Genomic DNA, 24,956 nt, shown 5'->3' on the forward strand with positions numbered 1-24,956 from the left:
TTTCTGACATTTTCAAAAGGTTTGTATAAACTAAATGAAATAAAAAATAAAAAAAAATAAAAAAAAATGTTGCCATTGGCAATGGACACTGGACCCCAGTCATTGGGCTTCTGCAGCACTGGAGAGGCACAGAAAGTTGGGGGTTGTGCCAAAGTGGAGTTTGTCTCGGGTCTAGTTGGTCCCACCAGCCCAAAGGGAGAAGTTGTTCCATTCGGAGCTTCTCTGTCAATTTGAAAAAGGAGGCCAGCACAGCAGCAGGGCTTCATCTGGCTCTTCGAGGTCAAGGAGGTTGCAGCGGGCTTCTCTTCACAGTTTCTTCTTCAGATGTTTCTTCCAGTGGCCGACTCTGCTTGTAGTCTCAAGAACCTCGACTTTTAAGCTTGTTCTCATTCATTCACAGCCCTAGGCTGTCAATCACCCAGCAGGGTGGCTGTCCTTCCCGGATAGCCAGCTGGCCAATCAGGACTGGTTTAATTCAGGCACACCTAGAGACAAAGGACTGGGGAGTTTCGGGTCCCTCCCTCAGGTCCTGTCCTTCCAGACACACTGGAGCCAGGGGCGGGTTTCAGGGCTGAAGCCCGCCAAAGGCAAAACACACAAAGGTGTCAACCTTGTCTCAACTTACAGAGTAAAAGCCAAGAAAAACCTACCAAACCGAAAATGGTGCAAAAAAGATGACATGGGCCATTTTGGCAAAAATGGTCACCCATGGGTGCTATACTATAGCTAAGGGTTCAACCTGCGGTAAAAATGCACACTGGTAGTAAAAAGTAAACCACTGCCACCTGCCATTTAAAGTAGTAAGTGTAACACAAAATGTTACATGAGAAAGTAGGATAAGGGTCTACTAGGTAACCCCCCAGTACTCCACATAAGATGGTGTGTGCTGGACTTACAAAGTAAAAAGGTAAGTATTAGGCCCACTAGCTAGTGATGAACTGAAAGCGCAAGGCCTCCTACTGTCTGAATTAAAGACTCCGGCCCTTAAGAATAATACCCAGGACCGACAATCTACAAAAGGAAGACCGGGTGTCCACAGTCCATCCCAACGGCATACCGATCGAAGAGATATATTGAAGGCACACTTTTTCTATCCATCACGAACCCGGAAGTCGAGGCAAGATTCACCTGAACGCCCCACAAGACCCGCCGGGGGCTCTCCGGACCCACCTCGAGGGCCATCACAATTCTCCAAACGGTCTAATGACACTCACGGCCAAGCCAGACAGCGTCTACGGCATTCCTCAAACCAGCGACTCCGCACGGCGCAAAGAAAGCTAAGCTGGCGAGATCAATCTCCACGAAGAGATCATGCACCTCACAGATCGGGTGAGCAACCTAAACTACCACCGTCGCCAGTTCGGAAAAAATCTGCTCCTCACACTGGCCCTTGGGACTGGATAAAAGGGGCTCTTTCATCACACCGCCTCAGATAGCAATTACCCAAAGAAGCCGACGTCCAACTATGTGATAAACTCTTGTCATTGGCCTCCTGGAATACCTGAGGTCATGCCCATCTGACTGACCCTAATACCTTCGACCTGGGACACTTTGACATCTTCTGTTTGCAAGAAACTTGGCTCCAGGATACACCCTCTATGGATGGGTATGACATTGTGATCTCGCCGGCGACAAAAGGGCTGTTAGGCCGTCCCTCAGCAGGTCTGCTCGTTGGTGTACGGTCAGATCAAAATCTAAAAATGCTCAGAACCACAGCTAGATCATATGGGGTATTGGCAGTCCTAATTGAATGGAACCCTGCTTCGGAACCTTTAAATTGTCGGTCAAAGAAGCTCTCATCTCCGCCACTCGCTTTGATCACTACATACTGGAACCCGCAAAGAACCACAACGCAACTCTTCTGCCAAACTATGGCGGAGGTCATTGATGAGATCCTTATTGAATGGAATACTCCCTTCATACTGGTATGCGGTGACCTTAATGCGAAGTGCAGCCAGCAGAAGACAGCCCCTAAAAGATCAACCGAGGCAACAGAAGCAGAGCATAGAGGACAAGCATGGATGACCCTCATGGCATCCCGGAACTTACACAACGTTGCCTGGATCCGTGAAGGGCAGACCCATCTCCCGACCTGGGAGAGGGGCCGGTCGACAGCCACTTTGGACTATATTTTTGCGTCACAAGCCCTGTGTGCTGCAATTCAAGACTTCAAGGTGGTTAAAACGGCCGCCAGCGATCATAACATGCTCACCACTTCTTGGAGCTCTTCAGCGAGGAATTCAACCTATTATTCACCATCGGTTGAAACAAATCCCCAACAATCACGCCTGAGTCTGGCCAATATTAGAGCTATCACCGATCAATACGTGGCTGAATTTGGGACTGATCAACCTTCCATGCCATCGACCAGGCCGGACTACCTTCCCATGCTCCTAAAGTACAGGCATCATCCGGCAGCGGGCCTAGCTATCCCCAAATCTGGCATCCACCAGTATGACATGGAAACTGCGGGGAGGAAAAGCGGCTTGAGAACTCTCAGAAGACATGCAAAGGCCACCAATACTGTAGAGGCATGGGATCGCTGGAGAATTGAAAAAAAAGCCTACAAATCATGGATCAGGGCACGTCGTGCCGTTTTATACCAACAGGACGCAGAATCAATGATGAAAGTCCTAAATGCAAAAAAAACGGCAGACTTTTGGGACTTGGTAAATGCTTCGCAAGGATCCACAACCTACAACATGAGCAACTCTGTTCCGGAACAAGTTTGGGTCTCGTTTTTCACTGATCTATTTGCCAGTCCAACCCAGGATATGATCCCGCCGTTTGACACCACCGGAGCACCCTGGATCGATCTTCCTCCAATATCAGGCATAAGTACAGCCATCCAAAAGTTAAAATCATCCAGAGCCCCAGGCCCGGACGGCCTATCCAACATAGATCTAAAAAAGCACCATGTGGAATGGGCTGCCTTTATGTGCATTCTGTTTGACCACTGCAGATCTACCAGACAGATCCCATCATCATGGTGTAAAGCAACCATCATACCTATCTTCAAACGTGGAAGCAGAGAAGCACCGGAAAACTATCGCCCGATTGCCTTATTGGACATAATGGGAAAATGATTTGCCACTCTCCTTTTAGACCACTTCCACCGCTGGGAGAAAGTAGCTCCCTGCAGCGATCCCTACCAACTAGGCTTCAAGAAAAATGGTAGCACCACATTGAACATCTTCATACTTACAATTCTAAAAGCCAAAATAAAGCAAGGAGCCCCTGCGGTGTATGCGGCTTTTATCGACCTTTCTCAGGCTTTCGACAAAGTGGATCGACCTAGATTATGGAGAAAGCTGGAAACCTGGAAGTGTCCTCCGGCGATATTACACCCTATAATAGCCTTGCATACCAACACCTCCCTCAACGTTCGTCTAAACAAACAGGGGGCCTTGTCCAGAAATATTCAGGTGTATAGAGGTGTTAAACAAGGCTGTCCTCTGGCCCCGGCACTTTTCGTGGCCTTTTTGGGGGACTACAAAGATTCGGAAGTGCTGGTTCGATGTTTCCCCCCGAAGTTTGGCAATCTTCCCCTGTCCCGCCTCCTATACGCCGATGATATGATCCTGTTTGATCAAACTCCGATCGGCCTCCAAAGGCAGCTGGACAATTTGGCAACCTATATGACCACCAACAATCTCCAAATAAACCAGACCAAAACCAAAATTATGATCCTGTCCTCTTCACGCCACCAGCCGAAAACCACTTGGTCTTGGTCAGTGTGCGAAACCAGAATTGAAGTGGTCCAACAATTTAAATATCTAGGTGTGCTCTTAGACGGGTCGGCATATGAAATCAAAATGCAGCAACATCTCTGGACCAAAACAAAACAACTGACCTCCCAATTACGAGCACTTGACAGGAAATTTGGCAAATTTTCACTAATGCCGGCCATCAATTTCTATAAGGGCAAAATGGTGCCCTCTCTGACCTACGGCATGGATGCCATGTTCACTGTACCTCCCCAACTATGGCGGAAACTCGAGGCCTACATATGGAAGTCCCTTTTAGGTCTGCCGAATGCGATTCCCATAGAAGCGATCAGACGAGAGTTGGACCTTTTGTCTCTAAGCGCCACCGTCAGCGGGGCTGCACTTGCCCTATTCAGGAAAACCCTAATTAAAGACAGCCTGCCAATCTTCAAAATAATTGGGCAGGAACTTGAATCAACCACTACTAAGTCGGTCCAAAAGTGGGTTTCTCTGCAAAAAACCAAACTGGAAGCCCTGCAATGCTCACTCAATGATTTAATAACGAACCCGCAAAGAGTAAGCGAAAAACTAAAATTGGAGGACTGGATCACCACCATGGACAAAGCAGCTTCCACCAAGTGCTTAAACCATTTACCTCCAACCTATAATAAATTGAATCTTCCCATGATGTACTGTCTGCGATTTCCAGATAAAAAACTGCGCTCAACTTTCTTAAGGGCTCGCTTAAATCTGCTCCACACCCGTGAAATCTTAGGAAGAAGACTGCAGGCCAGTTCAATTACATGCAGATTGTGTGAAGACCCTGGCTCGGTGGAGAACATCCGCCACCTGCTCTTAAACTGCGCGGCTTTGAACGACATTCGCGCCCCATTTTTGACTCCGCTTTGGCATGACTCGGTCTTGATCGAGGAGCACACGTGGTGGTGCCGTTTAATATCTGGCGAGAAGCCTCGATGGGCGGTAGCCACGGCCAAAATATTGGAAGCAGCCTTCATTAAAATCGGCGGCTTAGCTAGTGATCTGCCGACCATGGCTGTCTAACTGTTTTTTTTTTTTTTTTTGTGCAACTCTGAAAACTTCTGTGAAGTTTAGTCGCTGAGTTTTACCTTGGCGAACTTTTCTCTTGATTTTCTTTTTGATTTACATCTACTGTATTCATCAACTTCTTGTAAAAATCAATTTTTCCTTTGATTGCACACAAGTAAATAAATAAATAAATAAATAAAAGGTAAGTATTATCAATTTCACCTTACTATTCTTGGGAACAGTAGTTTAACCAAGAACAGGTTTTTAAACCTTAAGAGAAATCCAAGGGACTTCTCAGTAACACTGCACTGAGGGTGCTGTGTGTCACTATACAAAAAGCAGATGCCTATGGAGTTTGTCAGACTCCAACAACAGTGAAAACATGAAATCCTGGTCAGGGAAAAACACAGGATGGAGTGAGAAAAAGGCCCCACTCAGGAGTTAAAATTAAAAAAGTCCTATGTCCAGCGAAAGAGCTGGGGGTCTCTAGGGTGGAAGGGAATTAGCACAGAAATGAAAATTCTACCTAACAGGCATGTGATAGCACCACTTTCAAATGGGAAGTAGGAGGCATAGCTTAAAAATAGAGACTACACTAGGCACATAAATGTGTTTTTGAAGCATTTGTGGGTGGAGATGGCAGCGGATGTACATGTGGTAACGTACCAGGCTTATGATGGCATCATTGGTGCAATTAGGGGTGCATCTGCCATAGGATGTAAGTACCTTCAAACCTACACCTTACATGTGGTGACATAGCGTACATAGGATGAAGTAACGGACATACAACCCCTTCCATCCCTCATTCCTAACTGCTCCTCTTTCCCTCTGTGCGCTCCTTTTGATCAGTGCATGGAAGTTCTCTGTAAAAAGCTGATACTAATGATAAAAAACGATTGACTTTGCCAATGCTTGTTTCTTCGATGGCAGCCTTGCCTATACAGTAGTAGACAATGGGCCTCATTACAAGTACACCGGTCCGGAGTTAACGCCGCCGGTAAAACCATACCGGCACCGTTTCCACGTCCGCACAATCATGACCCGCGGCTCCGGAAATAGCACCTCCTCAAACCGCCACCACGGAGTTAAGGGTCCCGTAAAGTCCACCTGCACGGAAACCCCTCCGTTATCGGCAACATGAAACACTGCGAGCATCACAACTAGCGCGGACATGGAAACACCACCAGAAAAATGGCGTTAAAACCGTGATCACGGTGGCGGTACCGCCGCCACCACGAACATGACGTGAAACAGTGCCTGCTGAACAGAATCAGGGCACATGTGCACCAAATCAGCCCAGCTGGACCCAGCAGCACACTGGGAGCCCACAAAAGGGCCACACCCAGCCCAACAACACAGAACCATGCAAGCAGCAGCTCTAGTGGCACATGGACTGGGCCTACTCAACCAGCCGGCAGCACTGCACATGATGGCAGTAATGGTGCAGAGGAGGAGGCGGAGGAGGCGCAGGCGCCAACCAGCCAACCCTGCACCTATGGCAAACCCCATTGTGCAGCCGCCAGAACCCCGCAGGCAGCCTGCAATACCACGCATCAGGGCCTCACCCTGGAACCTTACCCTAGGACAGATCCACACACTATACTGGCTGGACCGCCCAACAATCCTGTACATCACTGGCATCATTGAGGACGACATCAGCAGCCACATAGACACCCCCACTGCCATCCCCCCTCCTGAAGGTTGTATCTGTGCTGCATTTCCTTGGCACTGGCCCCTATCAACACACGGTCGGTGAGCTGCACGGCATATCACAACCCTGTTTCTCAAAAATCCTGGTACAGGTACTGGATGCCCTTTTGCGCCATGTGTCGGAACACATAGCCCTACCCCGTACCCTCCCCGAGGTCACTGCCACAAAGTTGGCCTTCCATGCCATAGCAGGCATGCCAAATTGCATAGGTGCACTTGACTGCACCCACATTGAGCTGACAGTACCACGTGCAATTGAGATGGTGTTCCGCAATAGGAAACAGAATCACTCACTGAATGTACAGATGGTATGTGATGCCCCGCTACTGATTACACACTGCTGCGCATGTTTCCAAGGCTCAACCCATGACTCAATGGTACTGCGGAATTCCACGTTGCCACGGTACATGGAACGCTATGCCGGACAAAGCACATGGCTATTGGGTGAGTACAGCTGACAATGCTCTCACCCTTTTGAAGCGTTATGTATGTGTCCAGGCCAATGAGCAATGTGAGTGTGCCGCTGGACCGCACATGCATCACCCCCACTCCCATCTACCAAATAGACAGCGGATACCAAACTTCACAAAGGAAGACATGACAGGTCACCACAGTGTGCCTGTACACACCCTGCCACAGCCCATCCTGTCACTGTCCCATACACCTTGTGCCACTGCAGACACCCACCCACAAATGGAACACTGCCCTCCCAATGCACGAGATGCCTGTAAATGAGACGTCGTGCATTGACTACTTCAGTACAGTGGAGTCACTCTGCCATGTGTGCACATCACTGCACTATGACATACTCACAATCCAATGTCACCCGCAGGGCACAGTACACATGCACATAAATGTGTAGGCCAATATCCAGTTGGGGACATCCACTGTGATGCCCAATGAACACTTCAAACCACTGCATGGCACATATGCATGAATGAACAATGATACAAGATAGCACAGCATCAGATTAAGACATGATACCACTAACACTGACATGTCCCCCATCTTCATCCCATGTAGGTGATGCTGGATATGCACTCACGCCATGGATGATGACACCTGTACGGAGACCAAGGAACAGGCATGAAGAGGCATACAATAGGGTACATGTCCGCACACGTGGAATTATTGAGAGAACATTCGGACTGCTGAAGGCCCGTTTCCGCTGTCTGAGCAGATCTGGGGGATCACTGCTGTACAGCCCAGTGAAGACGGGTAAAATCACGCTCTTATGTGCCATGCTGCACAATCTGTGCCTGCGCAGGAACATCCCAATGCCCCCAGACGCAGATGAAGAAGATGGGGATGGAGATGGGGATGGGGATGGGGATGGAGATGGGATGGCACCACCTCCCCCTGGGGGTGCACTTGATGGCCAAAGAGCATGGGATGAGCTGATTCGCATTTACTTTTGAGACACAGCACATTCACAGCAATGCATAGAGTGATGACAATAAATGATTTGTTGTACTGCAAATGAAATGATAGATGTCCACACATGTATGTTTTGCTTTCAAATGATGATATATTGATGAATTCACAACAGGGAAGGAGGTGAAATGGTTAGGGAAGCTGTACACCCGAGTCCACCCACCACCCAAACGTACCCACCCCCACCCAGGCCCCAATGTTCAAACACCCAAAACAACCTCCCCCACCACCCAAACGTACACACCCCCACCCAGGCCCCAATGTTCAAACACCCAAAACAACCTCCCCCACCACCCAAACGTACCCACCCCTCACACCCTTCAAGTCCACGTGTGTCCTGCAGTGCCCCACACACATATCATCACTTCCGTGTGCGCTTCTGTGCCTTTGCATCCTTGCCCGAGAGCCCCGTTAGCCGACTTGAGCGCCTCCTTGGACTGGCAGTAGTGGAGCTTGACGGGGTGGTGGTATTTGATGGCACAGAATCCGGTATGGATGGCATCCGTGCAAGATTTGCCTGTTGCCCAATCAACATGGCCTCAATGAGCTTGGAGGTGTTGTCGTTACCCTCCCTCACATGGCGTGCCAGGGTGACTATTGTGCTTGCAAAGCGTCCAATAGACCTTGAGAGGCGACGCACTGACGTGCTATAGCACTCCCTCTGCAGCCTAGATTCTTCAAGCTGCCTCTCCACCAGCTGGGTGAGGGTTGCCTGCTGCTCCTCCATCCGCTGCATGCGGGAATTCTGCTCTTCCATGGATGGGGTGGGTGACCTCATGGGACTTCTGAGTGAAGTGGGGCTAAACTCCAGCTGATGGAAGGAACCCAGGTCATCAAATGTGGGCGTCTCCCCCTGTGGCCCAGTATCAGAGTGCTCTACCGGGGCACTGTTGTCACTACAGGCCGCCTCCTCTGCAGTGCAGCTGCCTTCTGTGTTGGTTTGGGTGGGCATGGTGGGTTCCCGTGGCACCTGTCTTGCCTCAGGCAGCGTGGAGACAGTGGGGATGTCGGTGGTGGTGGCCGGCACATCTGTTGCAGTTGGTAGTGGGGGCAGAGATGCCGAACTGCTGGCAGCATCCTCTTGTGTGGGGGCGGTGGCTAGGGCATGTGCCGGTGCTGATTGCCTGGCCTGTTGTGCAGTGTCACTGTCACTGGATACGGCTGTGGGGACACAGAGGACATGCAATTAGTGTTGTGGTGGTGGCTGATGGGTGCATCACATGCATCATACAGCTTGGTCATTGTATAGTGTTTGTTACATGCATCTGATTGCTGGGGGTATGCATTGTTGTGATATTGGGTGTCATACGGATCTTGATGGGTCCTTTGGGCCAGTCATGCACTGCCTGGGGGGGGGGTATTAATGGGTCCTTTGGGCCAGTCATGCACTGCCTGAGGGGGAGGGGATATTAATGGGTCCTTTGGGCCAGCCATGCACTGCCTGGGGGGGGGCCAGGGGGTTATTAATGGGTCCTTTGGGCCAGTCATGCACTACTTGTGGCAGCGCTATGTCCATTTCCGTGGCATTTTCCGTGACGGCGGTAACAACGTTTCCGCGTCCGTGTGGTGCGCGCGATCGACAGCACGTAATTGGACGGTCTTTCCGCAACCTTGTGGACACGGAAACTTTATTACCGCCGTCACGGAATCACCGCGATCCGCCAGGTTGTAATGAGGCCCAATGTTGAGGCTTGTGTATGCAATCACTTCATTACCACATGCCCTGCCGCCACGTCTCTGAAGAGTTGTACAAAAGCATATATCAATAATTCTAACGCATTTTTCACAATTGACATTCAACTCCACTGAACATAATGTTCACAATTGACGTTATTGTATTATTTTAATGATTAAAGTGAAGTGTTCTTACTTGCCCAGCGGTGTCCATAGTTGCCATCCGTTTTCTGCTTGTGTTGCACTCTGGAGTTGGGGCGACTGATTGTTCTCGTTTCCAAGGACCTAAACATGCACAGATTGGAAAAATGAAGATGTCCCCAGTTCTCACAGCATGAACAATAAATCACATGCATGAACTGTCATGTTGAAACGCCATCTTTAAAAGGGTCATTCTATAGGAATAGGTGGAGAACTATCTATAATATGACTCGAAACAGGCCTTCCCATGGGTTACATGAATATTAAACTCAAACGACTCAACAGGACCTCAAGCATTAATAGTACAAAAGTGGACACCTGTGTTAGGACTTTTACAGGGTCAGGGACTTGACCCTATCAGGGGCACGCTGACCCCTCCCAACCTGGAGCAGGTGGCCTACCAGGGCGCATACCAGAGGTGAGCGAACCTACTCCAAAGGTGGGGTGAGGCAGTTTGGTTGGCCCCAGTGCCTGAATTACCTAATTGCGCCGGTCCTACCTGTAACCTTGGTACCACTGTCTGAGGCTAAATGCCTTATAGCGTTGTATCTGTCTGGAATTCCTTTTTGATCCTTGCAGACCCACCGGATCCAAAATGCAATTCCTCTCCAGGGTGAAACTCTGCAAGTGGAAGCACCAAAACTGCATAACCCGTGCATTTGTCCATGTGTACCAATAACCCATTATACTTGCTGATTTTTCAGTTCCTTTCCTTTCCCCTTAGTAAGGTGTAGAATGAGACTTTTCTTCATTTGTCATAAAACGGCTGCAGATTTATTTTCACAATTTCATAAAAAACACTGCACACATTAGTGAAAATAGTTCTGAAGGTGTGGCGACTGCTCTGTGTCCAACAACCTGCTTCCCCCTTTTTTGCACCAAAAGTAGGCCCAACTCTCCCAACCCTTCGTGTCTGAGCCCCGCCTGCCCTTGCAGATGTTCGTGGGGAAGGGGGAGTGCCATTTCTTCGGGGGAAGCTGAGCCCTTATTGTTACTACCAAACGCCCCTGCCGCTTAAGCTCCCAAGAGGCGCTGGTCAGAGAAGAGCAAAGACCCTTCTGGCTTTCTCATGGCTCATTCGGAGTCTGTCTCTTGTGATTGGTCGCTCAAACACCGCCAAGCCACAGGTGGGTTCTCGTCCACCGTGGCTCCCCCCTTTCCTTATTTACAAATCCAAGAGCTTTGTGCACACCTTCCAGTAAAAGAGTTCCATCCCCATCGCCGACAAATGTACTCCACCCTTTAGATAATATTCTAGGGATTTCAAGTTGATCAAGCCATGTCTGATCTGGGGGAAACCTCTGCCCTTGCAGAATTTGACATAGCGCAATTCAATGTTCTCCTTGATATTTCCACTGCCGCGTGGTACTCCGCGCCCCTCCATTCCTGCCTTGGAATTATTTCTGACCACACAATCTCGGTCTCACCCAACTGTGCCGACAAATCCTGTAATGAAAACATCATTTCCCTCATCAAAGCACCCCTCCCCATGCTTGTCAAGTCATTGCCGCCCAGATGAATGACCAAGACCTCGGGCTTTTGCTGCTTACCCAGCAACTTGCGAATATACCCTTGCAGCTGGGCCCATCTCATCCCGGGCACCCTGTGCCACCATATCCAGTATTCGCCGGCCGCCAACTCTTCCTGCTCTGCCGTCCAGCTTGCCCTGCCCCTTGACACAAAGGAATGCCCTACCACCCAGATGGACCGCCTCCTCCTCTGCACTTCTGCTAGTGGGAAAGGAGATGAGAAGGGAGCAGATTAACTCTACATTTTCTCCGGTCTGATGTATCTTTTAAAACCTGAAAATGACTCCTCCTTCTGTGGCGGGCTTCCTTCTGCATGGTCTGGATGCTTCCTGCAGCAGGACGCCCGCTGATTATAAGGGGCTTCCCCCACTCCTTTCTTTTGTTTGCCCTTCGCGGGCTTTTGGATGCTTTGCCGTTCTTTTTGGTTGGCACCCTCCCCCTTACCCAGGGGGAGACGGAGTGGGAGGACCCTGCCCTAGTTATCGGGATGCATCCTCCATTTCTAGTTTTTCCTTCATCAACTGCATGTTCCTCTGATCCCCTTCAGATTAGCAGCAATGGAACCGACTTCCCCGGGTAGAAGGAAGGCAGTGCCTGCGGCAAGCAAACACGGCAGCTCTGATAGAGGGATGGAAAGATAGGATGAGTGACATTGGAGGGGAATTAGAAGGAGAGATTGGTTCAAAGAGAGAGTGAAAGTGAGGGTGGAAGAGAGGAGGCAGGCTTAGAGGGGAGGAGGCTAGGAGAGAGTAATACGAGGGAGAAAAGAGGAGAGTTGGAAACATCAAAGGGACAGAGAGATAAGGGAGGGAGAGGAGGAGAGAGAAGAGGCGGAAGAGTGAAGAAGATTGGCAGGAGAAAAAAAGATAATATGGAGTGGGAGAGAGTGGGGGGAGGTGAGAAGAGGAGGCAGAAGAGTAGAGTGGAGGAGGTTTGCTGAAAGCGTGTACAGCCGGCACGATAGAACAGCGTGTAGAGTGCTCGATTTGACATCTGTGCAGAGCCTTCTGAGGCAGGTTTGAATCCCGGCAGGGCCAAACTCAGCCTTTCATCCTTCCGAGGTCGATAAATGAGCACCCCACACCGTGGGTAATAATAAGCAGCGCTCAGATACCTGAGGGTTCATAGCGCTATATGAATGATACATTATTATCATTATTATTATTAAGGTGAGGTATTGTTTGTGGGAGAAAGTGGTTCTTTGGTGTGAGTGCGTCTGCAGTGAGTGAGTGGGACTAAGAGTTGGAGGAATGAGATTGAATAGAAGGGTGACTGTGGGAGATGGTGCAGAGAGATGTAAAGAACGAAAGAGGAAAAGAACGAAACAAATAAAGAGGAATGGTAGGAGAAGACATGAGTATAGTGGAAGACAGGGAGAGGAAGGACAGACCATCAGGGTAAAAAGTACATGAGCATGCAAGGAAGACTAAGTGATACCTGAGTCAATGGCAGGCACCACTTTTTAATAACATTTAGAATTGTGGGGAACAATGTTAGGATCCAGCTAGGAAGTCCCAGAGGGAAAGAGAAAGATAGGCCATTTCCCTGACAACCATCACAACCAGTCAGTCATTTATTGGACAGTAGGGATTACCAGTCTATAACGAACATCTTTGGGGGTTAGGGTCACCTGGGCAGGGGAGGGAGCTACCAAGGAGAGACCAGAGACAGAGGGACAGCTCATAGCGAGCCCCTTCTCAATAATTTCAATAAAAACATGGGAACTATCTTTGAGAGTTACTGGGCCATCACTTCCTCCAATAACGGTACCAGCACCGGTCTCGTTCAATGGGGACTTACCGGTGTAGTCCGACCTTTGCGGGACCGGTAAATCCCCATTGAAAAAAACATTCCCCATTCCCATTTGAGCCCCCATAGGGCTCCATGGGAAGGGGGAAGTAGCTAATAACGGTACCGCAACTTGCGGTACCGTTATTGGCAGTGCTCCAGATAAGATTTGAAACTGGGAGTATTTTACTCCCTATTTTTTAAAGTTGGTAGTAAAAAGATTTTTTAGAGAGTAAAAATGTAAGTCCAAATCCCAATGAGAGTATTTTATAAGCGAGTAAAAATATGATATTACTGAAAAATGGAAATGTTTTTGTAATATTTATTAATTTGCACATAGTTATTCATGCACATTAAAAGATGCAGGTTTACTTCTTCCAAATAAGCCGTTCAAATAGGAGTTTCTTTCTTTGGTACCACGTGCACAACTTGTCCAAACGTATCCATGGAGCAGTGAGGGTGAAAGCAGGGATGCAAGTTTCTACATGTCTTTATCCTGTTTTTTGTTGGGAGTATTTTTACTCTTGATTTTTATTTTTTGGGAGTATTTGCCATTTTCTAGTGCGTAAAAGAAGCTGATGCACACCTTATATGTAGGTATGGTTATTGGCTCTGATTTCCCTTAGCGGGTCCCGTCCATAACGTCTGGTCAGACCATGCATTAAAGGAGGGACCCGCTAAGGGAACTCGTAGTAGGGCGGTAAGGGATTACCGGCACCGGTCTCCTTACCAGTGCCCGTTATGCCTTACCGCCACACTCGGAATGAGGCCCACTGTGTTCTTGAGGCCATGTGTGACATGTAGTGTCATTGTAGGGTCATCCAGACCACGATACAGAGGTCACCCGCAGCCAAGAGAGATGTTGAGAATAGGGCAACTGACCAAGATTGCCTGGGTCACCACCAGAACAACACCCAGGGCTATAGGATGGGACTTCTATGGAGACAAGAAGGTGATACTTCGGCCCCAGGACAATGTCCTAGTCATTACTGGTCTGAAGGTGGAAGTGCCCGAATGGGCATATGGGCAGGTGGTGCTCAGATCAGGATTGAGCCATGTACACTACATGGATGTTGGAGATGGAGTTTTCAATGGGGACTACCGAGGGGAGGTGAAGGAAGTCCTATTAAAATCTGGAAATATCGCCAATGTCATAAAAGCAGGCCAACCTATTGCCCAATTGGTGTGCAAGAAGATCCTAATCACAGAGACTGAAGAAGTGGAAGATCTTGAAACTGCAGAGAGAGCCAAAGCCGAGTTTGGGGAAATGGCTGAGGCACAGAGAGAAGACTTCTGTTCTCTCAAAGGCCCAGGCCCCTCTTCAGTAAGGTTTGCTGACATCCACAGAATGGATCTGCTTCTGGAGCAAGACGGGAAACCAATACATCCTGTGAAATTGAATTACACCACCAAATAGCTGGAGCCTTTTCCTTTGAGGAGCAACAACATCAAGGAGATTCTCCTAAAGTGCTCATACCATTCTTCACCAGAGTCAGCTTCCCAGCAGAAATACTCATGGACAAAGGCAGTAGACGCATGACTAAAGTGATGGGTGAGATGAAAGACCTAATGAAAGTTAAGACCCTGATAATGTTGGTGTATCACACTCACACCAAAGGGCTGATGGAGAGGTTTAACCAGACACAGAAGTGCACCATAAGGAGGTTGGTCACCAAATATTTGATGAACTGGGACAATTAAATTCCATAGGCTCTTTATGCTTTGAGAAAAAAAAGATGTCCAATCGACATGATTCTCTCCTTTTGAGCTGGTGTACTGTCGAAACCCAAGAGATGTGTTGGATATTTTCAGAGAAGAGGGGGATTGCCGTGGGAATCGACAGTCCAGAGATCACCCCATGTTACGGAACACCAAGGCACGCATGGACTGGATACAATGCCTAGTTAAGTCTCTTCTTCAAGCAGGCCAGCCCACAATAGAAAGCTTACAATGCAGTTGCCAAGCTATGCACCTTTCAACTTGTGGGAAAAGTCATGGTCCTTTTACGCACCATTCAAAACAAGCTACTGGCCAGATGGCATGGACTCTATGTTATTACCAAAGTTGTTTCTCACCTCACCTATAAGGTCCAGCAGGCTGACAGAAGCAAATGACCACAGCTCTATCATATTAATAAGCAGAACATTGTCAAGAGACTAGCAACATACATATCCTAGCACTCTATGCCACCAGGTCACCCCAGATCTAGCCACAAATAATTGGTAGACTTGCTAGGGAGATACTCGGATGTGTTCTCCCCGAATCCAACACATGTATGAGGGGTGGTAGACAAGAAACAAATGTCACCCAGAATAGTCATCAGACTGTAACCATATCCACTACCAGAGGCAGAAAGAAAAAAGTCAAGGTGGAGATGAAGAAAATGCTGGACCTATCTGTAAATTAATGATCCTACAGTGCGAGGTCCTCTCCGATCATGCTGGTACTTATGCCTGAAAACAGCTGGACGTTTTATGTTGACTTTCGAAGATTGAACAAGTTATCTAAGTTAAATGCATACCCCATGCCCTGGATAGCCAAAGTCGTGGCAACTCTAGGAGAGCCGAAGTTCATAGTAAAACTGGATCGTACAAAGGGGTATTGGCAGGTGCTCCTGGATGAAGCTATCAAGCGAACGACAGCCTTTCTCTACACCTCAAGGTCTCTTTCAATTTATGGTCCTCCAGTTTGGTCTCTATGGGGCACCTACTACATTCCAACGACTGATGGATGACATTCTGACCCCTGTTGGACCTTCGCTGGGGCCGTTCTGGATGATATTTTCATATATAGGAAGACACAGGTAGATCACTTGAGACACTTGACAGCAGTTTGTGTGATCAACACAGAAAGGACCTCCTCATGGCCAGTCCAGCAAAGCGTCACCTGGCAAAGTTGTCTGTCAGATGGATTTCAAGTAGGGTATGGATTGGTGTTGCCCAAGCACAGTAAAGTGCGGGCTGCTCAAAGTGTGCCCTAGCCCCTAAAAAATACTGATATTTATGTTTTTCTGAGGCTGGTGTGGTACTACTGAGGATTCATCCCCAATTTTACAGAAGTGCTATCTCCCTTAATAGACTCACTATCAAAGGTCCCTCCCAATCGTGTACAGTGGGATTATTAAGGCCAAATGGCTTTTGAGAAATTAAACAACACTCTCTGTAATAGCTCAGTGTTAGCTATGCTGAATTTACCCAAAGCACTGAGACCACAGCGCGCAGTCAAAAATCATCCCCTGTATACCTACTGTGGGGCTGTCATCCTGATTCACATGTCATAACTGGCCCTCTTAGTGCTTGCATGTTCAGATTTCAGGAGCAAGCAAGGCACCTCGAAACTGTCATGATCTCTGCTTCCAAAAGGTCAGGGTTTTCCCAACTCCCTTGGAAGCAGATCCATAACCCAGGTTCCGAGTGCCAACCAGTCCCAATTGGGACCTTTTGGACCCAGTCCTGGCGCCAGTGGCACCAGGCTCATAAATATGCCCAGTCCCAGCGCTGGAAGCGCCGGGCTCATAATGCTTGGGTGGACTTACCTTCAGCAGACCATGCTGCTTACCTGCCTGCCAGTTGAGCCTCTGATCCTCTTCTGTTTGGAACTACTTTTCCTGTTGGGTGGGGCTGGAGCCACTCCCTAAATTCAGAACACTGGAACTCTTCTGGAAGGCAGGAACTCTTTTCTTACCAGGAACTCTTTTCTTACTTAGGCATGGCTGTGGAAGGAGACACCTAAGCACTACAGGAGTCTATTTAAACCACACCCGGTGGATGAATCTTGCTTTGCGTTATTCTGCAACCTCTGCAGCAGAACGCTCATCGTGTCTTCTGCATCCGGTCCTGGGCCTAAGGAAAAAGGCTTACCATCCTGAATCCAGTCTTCAGCAACACCTATAAAGGCAAGAAAGAACAGGTTAGCATTCCGGCATCTGAAAGGCAAAGGCTTACCATCCTGAATCCAGTCTTCAGCAACACCTATAAAGACAAGAAAGAACAGGTTAGCATTCCGGCATCTGAAAGGCAAAGGCTTACCTACTCTTCGTGCGCTCCGGAGGTCTTCACACTGCATTCCGGCATCTGAAAGACAAAAGTTTACCAACTCTTCGCACGCTCCGGAGGCCTTCGGCGCTGCATCCCGCATCTGAAAGACAAAACAAGGTGCGTTTAAAGACATTGGGGAACTTTAATACTCACGTGCCATTACTCCTTTCCACATCTAATCCAGTGGGTATTCCGGCACCCTGCAGCCGCTCCGAACTCGTACCTGCAAAATAAAAAGACAGTTAGAGCGCATAGTGAAGCAGGCAACAAGCGCTTACTTACGTGCTTCCAGGCGCTTCTATTCATCACACGGGCTCCATCTTCAACTCACTTCAGCCCGTCATCCGCCATCGCTGGAACCCTGCAAAACAAGAGACATCATTACTAAAGACTTTAAAGACATTTGAATGACTGGAAACTTACAGTTCGTGCAGTAAACGACGGACAGCAGTCCTCTGAAGTCAAGAGGCCTGCGCTACCTATCCAGTGAAGAAACTGGTTACAGCACCCTGCCCCGAGGCAGATGGAGAGCTCGGCATTCACTTACCTAGACATCTTACTCTACACGTCAGGCATACAGTGCACAGAGGTCCAGCCCAAAGAGCCAACCGGGTGCTACACATCACCTTTGAAGATACGGTAGTCGCCCAGTCAAGACCGGCGCCTCTGCGAGAATCAGGTGAGCGTTACAGAACGCAAAGCCTACCGCAAAACTCTCGCCCAGGCGCTATGGAAACCTCGGATACTGACCCCCTAGCCCGGTTACTTGGGGAACTAAGGGCAGAAGTGCATGCAGCTCGTCAGGAAACGAATGCTCTAAGAAGGGAACTAATTATTTCCAAGGAGAGAACAGACAATCTTGCTAGACAAGTGCTACAGTCACAAGCCGGACAGACCCCGTTACCCGCATCAGGGGCAAATCTTCCTTCAACATCCTCTATGAATCCAGTGCAGATCAACCTACCTGGGAATGTACCTCTGGCTCCGCCCGAACGATTTTCTGGTGACCCAAAGAGGTTTGCAGTATTTATCAATCAGTGCCGGTTGCACTTCTTATGCCGGCCAGCAGCCTTTCCAACTGATCAAGCAAAAGTAGCTTTTGTACTTTCGTACCTTAGTGGCAATGCGGCAGACTGTTCGATCCCTCTAGTTAATCAAGATGATCCGGTTCTCCATGATTTTCAAGCCTTTCAGCTTAGTATGGAAAAACTGTTCGCAAGACATTCACAGGGGCAGGCCTTGGACAATGAGCTTCTTTCGTTGCGACAGGGTAATCAAGACCTTTTGGCTTATATTGCATCTTTCAATAGACTAATAGTGGAAACTCAATGGCCTGAGGACAAAAGGATTACGCTGTTTTATAGAGGTCTACGTGGAGAGCTCAAAGACGTTTTAGCCCAAGTAGTGAATCCCCCACAAGACTGTTCGGATTATATAGACTTGGTCGTTCAAATAGATCACAGGCTGCAGAATAGGAAGGCCGATCGTTCCAAGTTTGATGCTCGAGTATTTTCCAAACCGCCAACTCCTTCCAAAGGAGTAGACTCCGGTGAACCCATGCAAATAGGGGGTCTGAAAGGTCCTCTAACACAAAGGGAGCGGGAAAGGAGGAAACAGTTGCAATTATGCCTATATTGCGGAAACTCAGGGCACTTTCTTCGAGACTGTCCGGTGAAACCTGCCAAGAAGGCAGTAGGAGCTGCAGTTACCAAAGTTACAAACTCTGAGCAGGGAAACGACCTCGCCCGACAAGAATAGAGGTCCTCTTGCCGAGCGTGAAAACCAGTTCCGTGACCTCGCATTTCGTGATACCTATGGTCCTCATTAGCCCTGATAATCCGGATCGATTACATGCAATTGAAGCTTACGTCGACAGCGGTGCCATCGGCAATTATGTGGATCATGAAATGGTTTTGAGGATGAATCTAACTCTTTGTCCCAAGGCTGTAAAGGACGTCATTACTACGGTGGATGGTACGGAGATAGCCTCCGGCCAGTAACGCATACCACTCAAGAGGTGACGCTAGTAAGTCAAGATGGACACCATGAGAAGATCGTGTTCGATGTGATCAAGGCCCCTCAGTTTCAGATTATTCTAGGAATACCTTGGTTAGAGAAACACAATCCTCTGATCGATTGGCGAGCAAGAACGGTCCAGTTTCCAGAATGTGTCTCTACTTGTCACCCTCCACCTGGTGTTGCACTGGCCGCAATTTCTTCAGAGACTCCCCAGTTACCTCCCGAATACCTAGAATACCAAGATGTTTTCCGGAAGGATCAGGCTAACTCTCTACCTCCTCATAGGTCTTATGACTGCCAGATAGACCTGATACCTGGATCTACTCCTCGTTGTAGTAGAATTTATGCCCTCACCGAGCCTGAGAACCTTCACCTTCGACAATACCTGGATCAATACCTGGCAAATGGGTTTATTCGTCCTTCCAAGTCCCCTGCTTCTTCAGCTTTGTTCTTAGTTCCAAAAAAGGAAGGAGACCTTATAACTTGTATCGATTATCGCTCCCTGAACCAGATCACCGTTAAGACTAGATATCCGTTACCTTTGATCCCTGAACTCCTGGACCAAGTCAGAAAAGCATGCATATATACAAAGCTGGATCTTAGAGGAGCTTACCACTTGGTACGAGTAAAAGAGGGCGATGAATGGAAGACGGCCTTCCGCACCAAGTATGGGCTATTTGAATATCAGGTCATGCCCTTCGGACTTTGCAATGCCCCGGCCGCCTTTCAATATTTTATGAACGATGTCCTCAGAGAGCTCATAGATGTATGTGTTGTTGTTTACATTGACGACATCCTCGTTTATTCTTCATCGGAATCTGAACATCGGAAACACGTGAAAATGGTCCTCGAAAGATTGCGTCAACACAAACTTTTCGCTAAGTTGGAAAAATGTGTTTTCAACGTGACTGAAGTTGAATTCTTGGGATTCATATTATCACCTGGCGGAGTGCGTATGGATTCAAAGAAGGTCGATGCAGTTCTCAAATGGCCATCACCATCCTCCGTAAAAGGTGTGCAAAGCATGTTAGGCTTCGCTAACTTTTACCGCAGGTTTATCCCCGAATTCTCTCGAATAGTCCAGCCCATCACTGCCTTGTTAAAGAAAAAGAAACGTTTTGAATGGTCTACCGAGGCGGAACAAGCTTTCCAGGATTTGAAGACTAAATTTATCTCTGCACCAATCTTAAAACACCCTCGCCCCGAACTCCCCTACATCGTGGAAACTGATGCTTCAAGCCTTGCCATGGGGGCAGTTCTATCACAAAAGGACCCGGTAACCAATCAGTTGCATCCCGTGGCATTTTGGTCCCGCAAATTCTCGCCTCCTGAAATCAATTACACGATTACTGACAAGGAACTTCTGGCTATCAAGTCTGCCTTTAAGGCTTGGCGGCATTATCTGCTGGGGGCCCGACACACCGTTACTGTGATTACGGATCACCGAAACCTGCAATATTTGAAGACCGCAAAAGCCCAATCCTCTAGACAACTCCGTTGGGCATTATTCTTTGCCGAGTTTGACTTCATAATTACCTATGGACCTGGTACAAAGAACGGTAAAGCCGATGCCCTTTCTCGGATGGGAGTGGAAGAACACTTGGTCAACCCTAAACCTGTACCAATCATTCCCGAACAAAGAATTCTGGGTGTAATCGCCACAGAATCCATAGAGGAAGTTAAGGATAAAGCCAGGCAACTTGTAACTCCAGCAGACATACAGAATTGGCATCTGCAGGGAAAGGACTTTGCAGTAAAGGACAACTTATTGTATTTCCAAGAACGATTATACCTACCCAGCACAGATTTACAGAAAAAAGTAATCTCTTGTTATCACGACTCTTTAATGGAAGGTCATCCCGGTATAGCCAAGACCTCAGAAAAGATCAAGCGCTACTTCTGGTGGCCGTCTTGGAAAAAAGATATCAGAGACTTTATAATGTCCTGTGGAGTATGCGCCCAAAACAAGAGTCAAAAGGAAAGACCAGCAGGCCTCTTACGCCCTATTGACATCCCACCTCGCCCTTGGCATACGCTTTCTATGGACTTCATCACCGATCTACCTCCATGCTCCGGATACAATACGATTCTAGTAATCGTGGACTTATTCTCCAAGATGGCGCATTTCATTCCGCTCAAAGGCTTGCCAACAGCAGCAACTCTGGCCCGAGAATTTCTCGAAAACATCGTCCGACTGCACGGTTTTCCTTCGGTTCTAATTTCGGATCGAGGTAGTCAATTTATTTCTCATTTTTGGCGAAGTTGCTGTCGGTCGGCTCAAATTGATGTGAGACTATCGACCAGTCACCACCCTCAGACCGACGGACAAACCGAGAGGACCAATCAAACTCTGGAACAGTATTTACGCTGCATGCTGCAACAAACTGAAAAAACTTGGAAAGATATCCTTTGGATAGCCGAGTATGCCTACAATAACTCTGTCCATTCGGGAACTGGGAAAACCCTGTTTTTTCTTTTGTACGGCAGTCACCCTCGAACCTCGGAGTTGGATCCCCTCCAAGATCTTGAAACACCAGCAGTAGACTACCTGCATTCTACAATCACCCAAGCCTTTAAGGAAGCTGTTTCTCACCTTCAAAGGGCTAAAGAACAATACAAGAAAGGAGCAGATCAACATCGGAAGGAAGCCCCTCACTATCAAGTAGGGGATCAAGTCTGGTTATCCACCAAATATCTATCTCTAAAAGGGCCACGCACATTCAACCCAAGATACCTTGGTCCCTATTCCATCACTACCATAGTAAACCCAGTAGCGGTCAAGTTGGACTTGCCCCCGCACATGAAGATACATCCGGTCTTCCACGTCTCTCTATTAAAACCCGTGCAACCTCAAACCCGACTAACCAAATCTCCAAAACCTATCCTAGTGGATGGAGAACTCGAGTTTGAAGTCAAAAGCATTCTGGACTCCAAGATCTCCAAATCTAAACTATTCTACCTAATTGACTGGAAAGGCTACGGCCCCCAAGAGAGATCCTGGGAACCTGCTCAATATGTCCACGCTCCTCGCCTAATCAAAAGATTTCACCGAACATTTCCTGACAAGCCAAAACCCCCGGAGAAGCCCGGTTTGGGAGGGGCCTTGAGGGGGGGTACTGTCATGATCTCTGCTTCCAAAAGGTCAGGGTTTTCCCAACTCCCTTGGAAGCAGATCCATAACCCAGGTTCTGAGTGCCAACCAGTCCCAATTGGGACCTTTTGGACCCAGTCCTGGCGCCAGTGGCACCAGGCTCATAAATATGCCCAGTCCCAGCGCTGGAAGCGCCGGGCTCATAATGCTTGGGTGGACTTACCTTCAGCAGACCATGCTGCTTACCTGCCTGCCAGTTGAGCCTCTGATCCTCTTCTGTTTGGAACTACTTTTCCTGTTGGGTGGGGCTGGAGCCACTCCCTAGATTCAGAACACTGGAACTCTTCTGGAAGGCAGGAACTCTTTTCTTACCAGGAACTCTTTTCTTACTTAGGCGTGGCTGTGGAAGGAGACACCTAAGCACTACAGGAGGCTATTTAAACCACACCCGGTGGATGAATCTTGCTTTGCGTTATTCTGCAACCTCTGCAGCAGAACGCTCATCGTGTCTTCTGCATCCGGTCCTGGGCCTAAGGAAAAAGACTTACCATCCTGAATCCAGTCTTCAGCAACACCTATAAAGGCAAGAAAGAACAGGTTAGCATTCCGGCATCTGAAAGGCAAAGGCTTACCATCCTGAATCCAGTCTTCAGCAACACCTATAAAGACAAGAAAGAACAGGTTAGCATTCCGGCATCTGAAAGGCAAAGGCTTACCTACTCTTCGTGCGCTCCGGAGGTCTTCACACTGCATTCCGGCATCTGAAAGACAAAAGTTTACCAACTCTTCGCACGCTCCGGAGGCCTTCGGCGCTGCATCCCGCATCTGAAAGACAAAACAAGGTGCGTTTAAAGACATTGGGGAACTTTAATACTCACGTGCCATTACTCCTTTCCACATCTAATCCAGTGGGTATTCCGGCACCCTGCAGCCGCTCCGAACTCGTACCTGCAAAATAAAAAGACAGTTAGAGCGCATAGTGAAGCAGGCAACAAGCGCTTACTTACGTGCTTCCAGGCGCTTCTATTCATCACACGGGCTCCATCTTCAACTCACTTCAGCCCGTCATCCGCCATCGCCGGAACCCTGCAAAACAAGAGACATCATTACTAAAGACTTTAAAGACATTTGAATGACTCGAAACTTACCGTTCGTGCAGTAAACGACGGACAGCAGTCCTCTGAAGTCAAGAGGCCTGCGCTACCTATCCAGTGAAGAAACTGGTTACAGCACCCTGCCCCGAGGCAGATGGAGAGCTCGGCATTCACTTACCTAGACATCTTACTCTACACGTCAGGCATACAGTGCACAGAGGTCCAGCCCAAAGAGCCAACCGGGTGCTACACATCACCTTTGAAGATACGGTAGTCGCCCAGTCAAGACCGGCGCCTCTGCGAGAATCAGGTGAGCGTTACAGAAACAGTATCAAAGCATTAAACATACATTGAGAGAGAAAGAAAGCATGCAAGAGACAAACTTGAACTTCAGCTTCAGAATACAGAGCGCCGCACAACTGCTGAAGCGGATTGCCAAAGCCAAGACACAACCATCCTGTGGTGCTTTAAACCCCTGGGATGTTTTATTTATTTATTTATAACGCGCTAAAGCCCGCAGGCATCAGGGCCACACAGACACACTTCACTTGGGCCGATAACTTGGGCTGCCGGGCCGTTATCGCCCGTTCCGGTCCCTGGAATGGCGAATGAACATCACATTATTCCATTAGCATAACACAAAATGCTAATGAAAATGTTGGAAAATGCATTGAGTCTATGTACTTTACTGAGAAATGTAAAGTAGATGGAGTCTATTAGATTTTTTTTTAGTTCTATTTTTTAACTGTGAAAGGTGTTTCCTAAAGGAACCTTTCTTTTGTTGTTTTAAAACAAATATTTGCAGGAGAGGTTAGAACATAAGGCGAGGAGGGAAAAGAGGGAAGAGGCACCAAGCACGAATATGGAGGGGCAGGTGGACAGGGTAAGATGTTGTGCGTGTGTTACTTCTAGGGTAGTGGCCAGTGTTTCTCATGCTCCTTGATTACAGCTTCAAATGCACATCGAAATTGCTTCCCCCTGCAGAGTGGTGTGTTGAAGTATATACAGAGGACTGTTGTCTTCCAAAGATATGGATCAACAGCCTCTTTTATTGCTTGCAAGGTAGCTGGTGGGATTTTGTGTCCCACAGAAGTAGGCTGCGTGGTTACAGTATTGTTTGAGGAAGATGATGTGGAGGAAGACAGCCTACTACTTGCTAAGAACGGAACAATCTTTCTGAGAACATTGCAGTAGTTGGATTTGGTGTGGCGCCTCATGCAGGTGGTCCCATAGGAGTAATGTCCAAGTAGTCCAAAGTTGCACTCAGTGCATTTCACCTTTGTAGCTTTAGCCTTTGGTACATTCCCAACAGTGGTAAAGAACTGCCACACCCTTGATTCTCTCTGGGTGCTAGAGGTGGGCACTTCCTCTACCTCATCTTCTTGGTCATCTTCATAGTCTTTGGAAATACTGTGCTTTTTTGTTGTGTGGGTCCTCCAGCTGGTGGTGGTGATGGGTCTTGGGGATGGGGGATGGCAATAGCTGATGCAATTTTTAAGATAAATAGCAGTTTTGCTAATATTCTTCCAAGTATGTGCTTTGTACTAGATTGTTAATGGATAATGAGTAAGAATAGGTGTAGGAGCTGTGCAAGGGTACATTTTGAGCTTGAAAGTTCCTAAATC

General features: G+C 48.1%; 2 protein-coding genes across 3 annotated transcripts in view; one reads left to right on the plus strand and one right to left on the minus strand.

Annotated features, from left to right (window-relative positions):
* Positions 1 to 24,956, minus strand: part of LOC138515895 (alcohol dehydrogenase 1-like) — a 309,712-nt gene that overhangs the window by 271,527 nt on the left and 13,229 nt on the right. For both annotated transcript variants that reach the window (XM_069630656.1, XM_069630657.1), the window contains exon 2: positions 9,769 to 9,857. In XM_069630656.1, the coding sequence (XP_069486757.1) occupies positions 9,769 to 9,795 (27 nt within the window). In that variant the 5' untranslated portion in view covers positions 9,796 to 9,857. The remainder of the gene's footprint in view (positions 1 to 9,768; positions 9,858 to 24,956) is intronic.
* On the plus strand, positions 13,950 to 14,507 carry LOC138515192 (uncharacterized). The gene has a single exon (XM_069630161.1). It carries the CDS (start codon positions 13,950 to 13,952, stop codon positions 14,505 to 14,507), a length of 558 nt encoding a protein of 185 aa, XP_069486262.1.

Source organism: Ambystoma mexicanum, chromosome 6q, assembly GCF_040938575.1.
Source record: "Ambystoma mexicanum isolate Mex_15411 chromosome 6q, UKY_AmexF1_1, whole genome shotgun sequence".
NCBI lineage: Eukaryota > Metazoa > Chordata > Amphibia > Caudata > Ambystomatidae > Ambystoma > Ambystoma mexicanum.

What these genes read in the sequence shown, in the direction of transcription:
- LOC138515192 (XM_069630161.1), top strand. Translation starts at nt 13,950, where the DNA reads ATGTTGAGAATAGGGCAACTGACCAAGATTGCCTGGGTCACCACCAGA.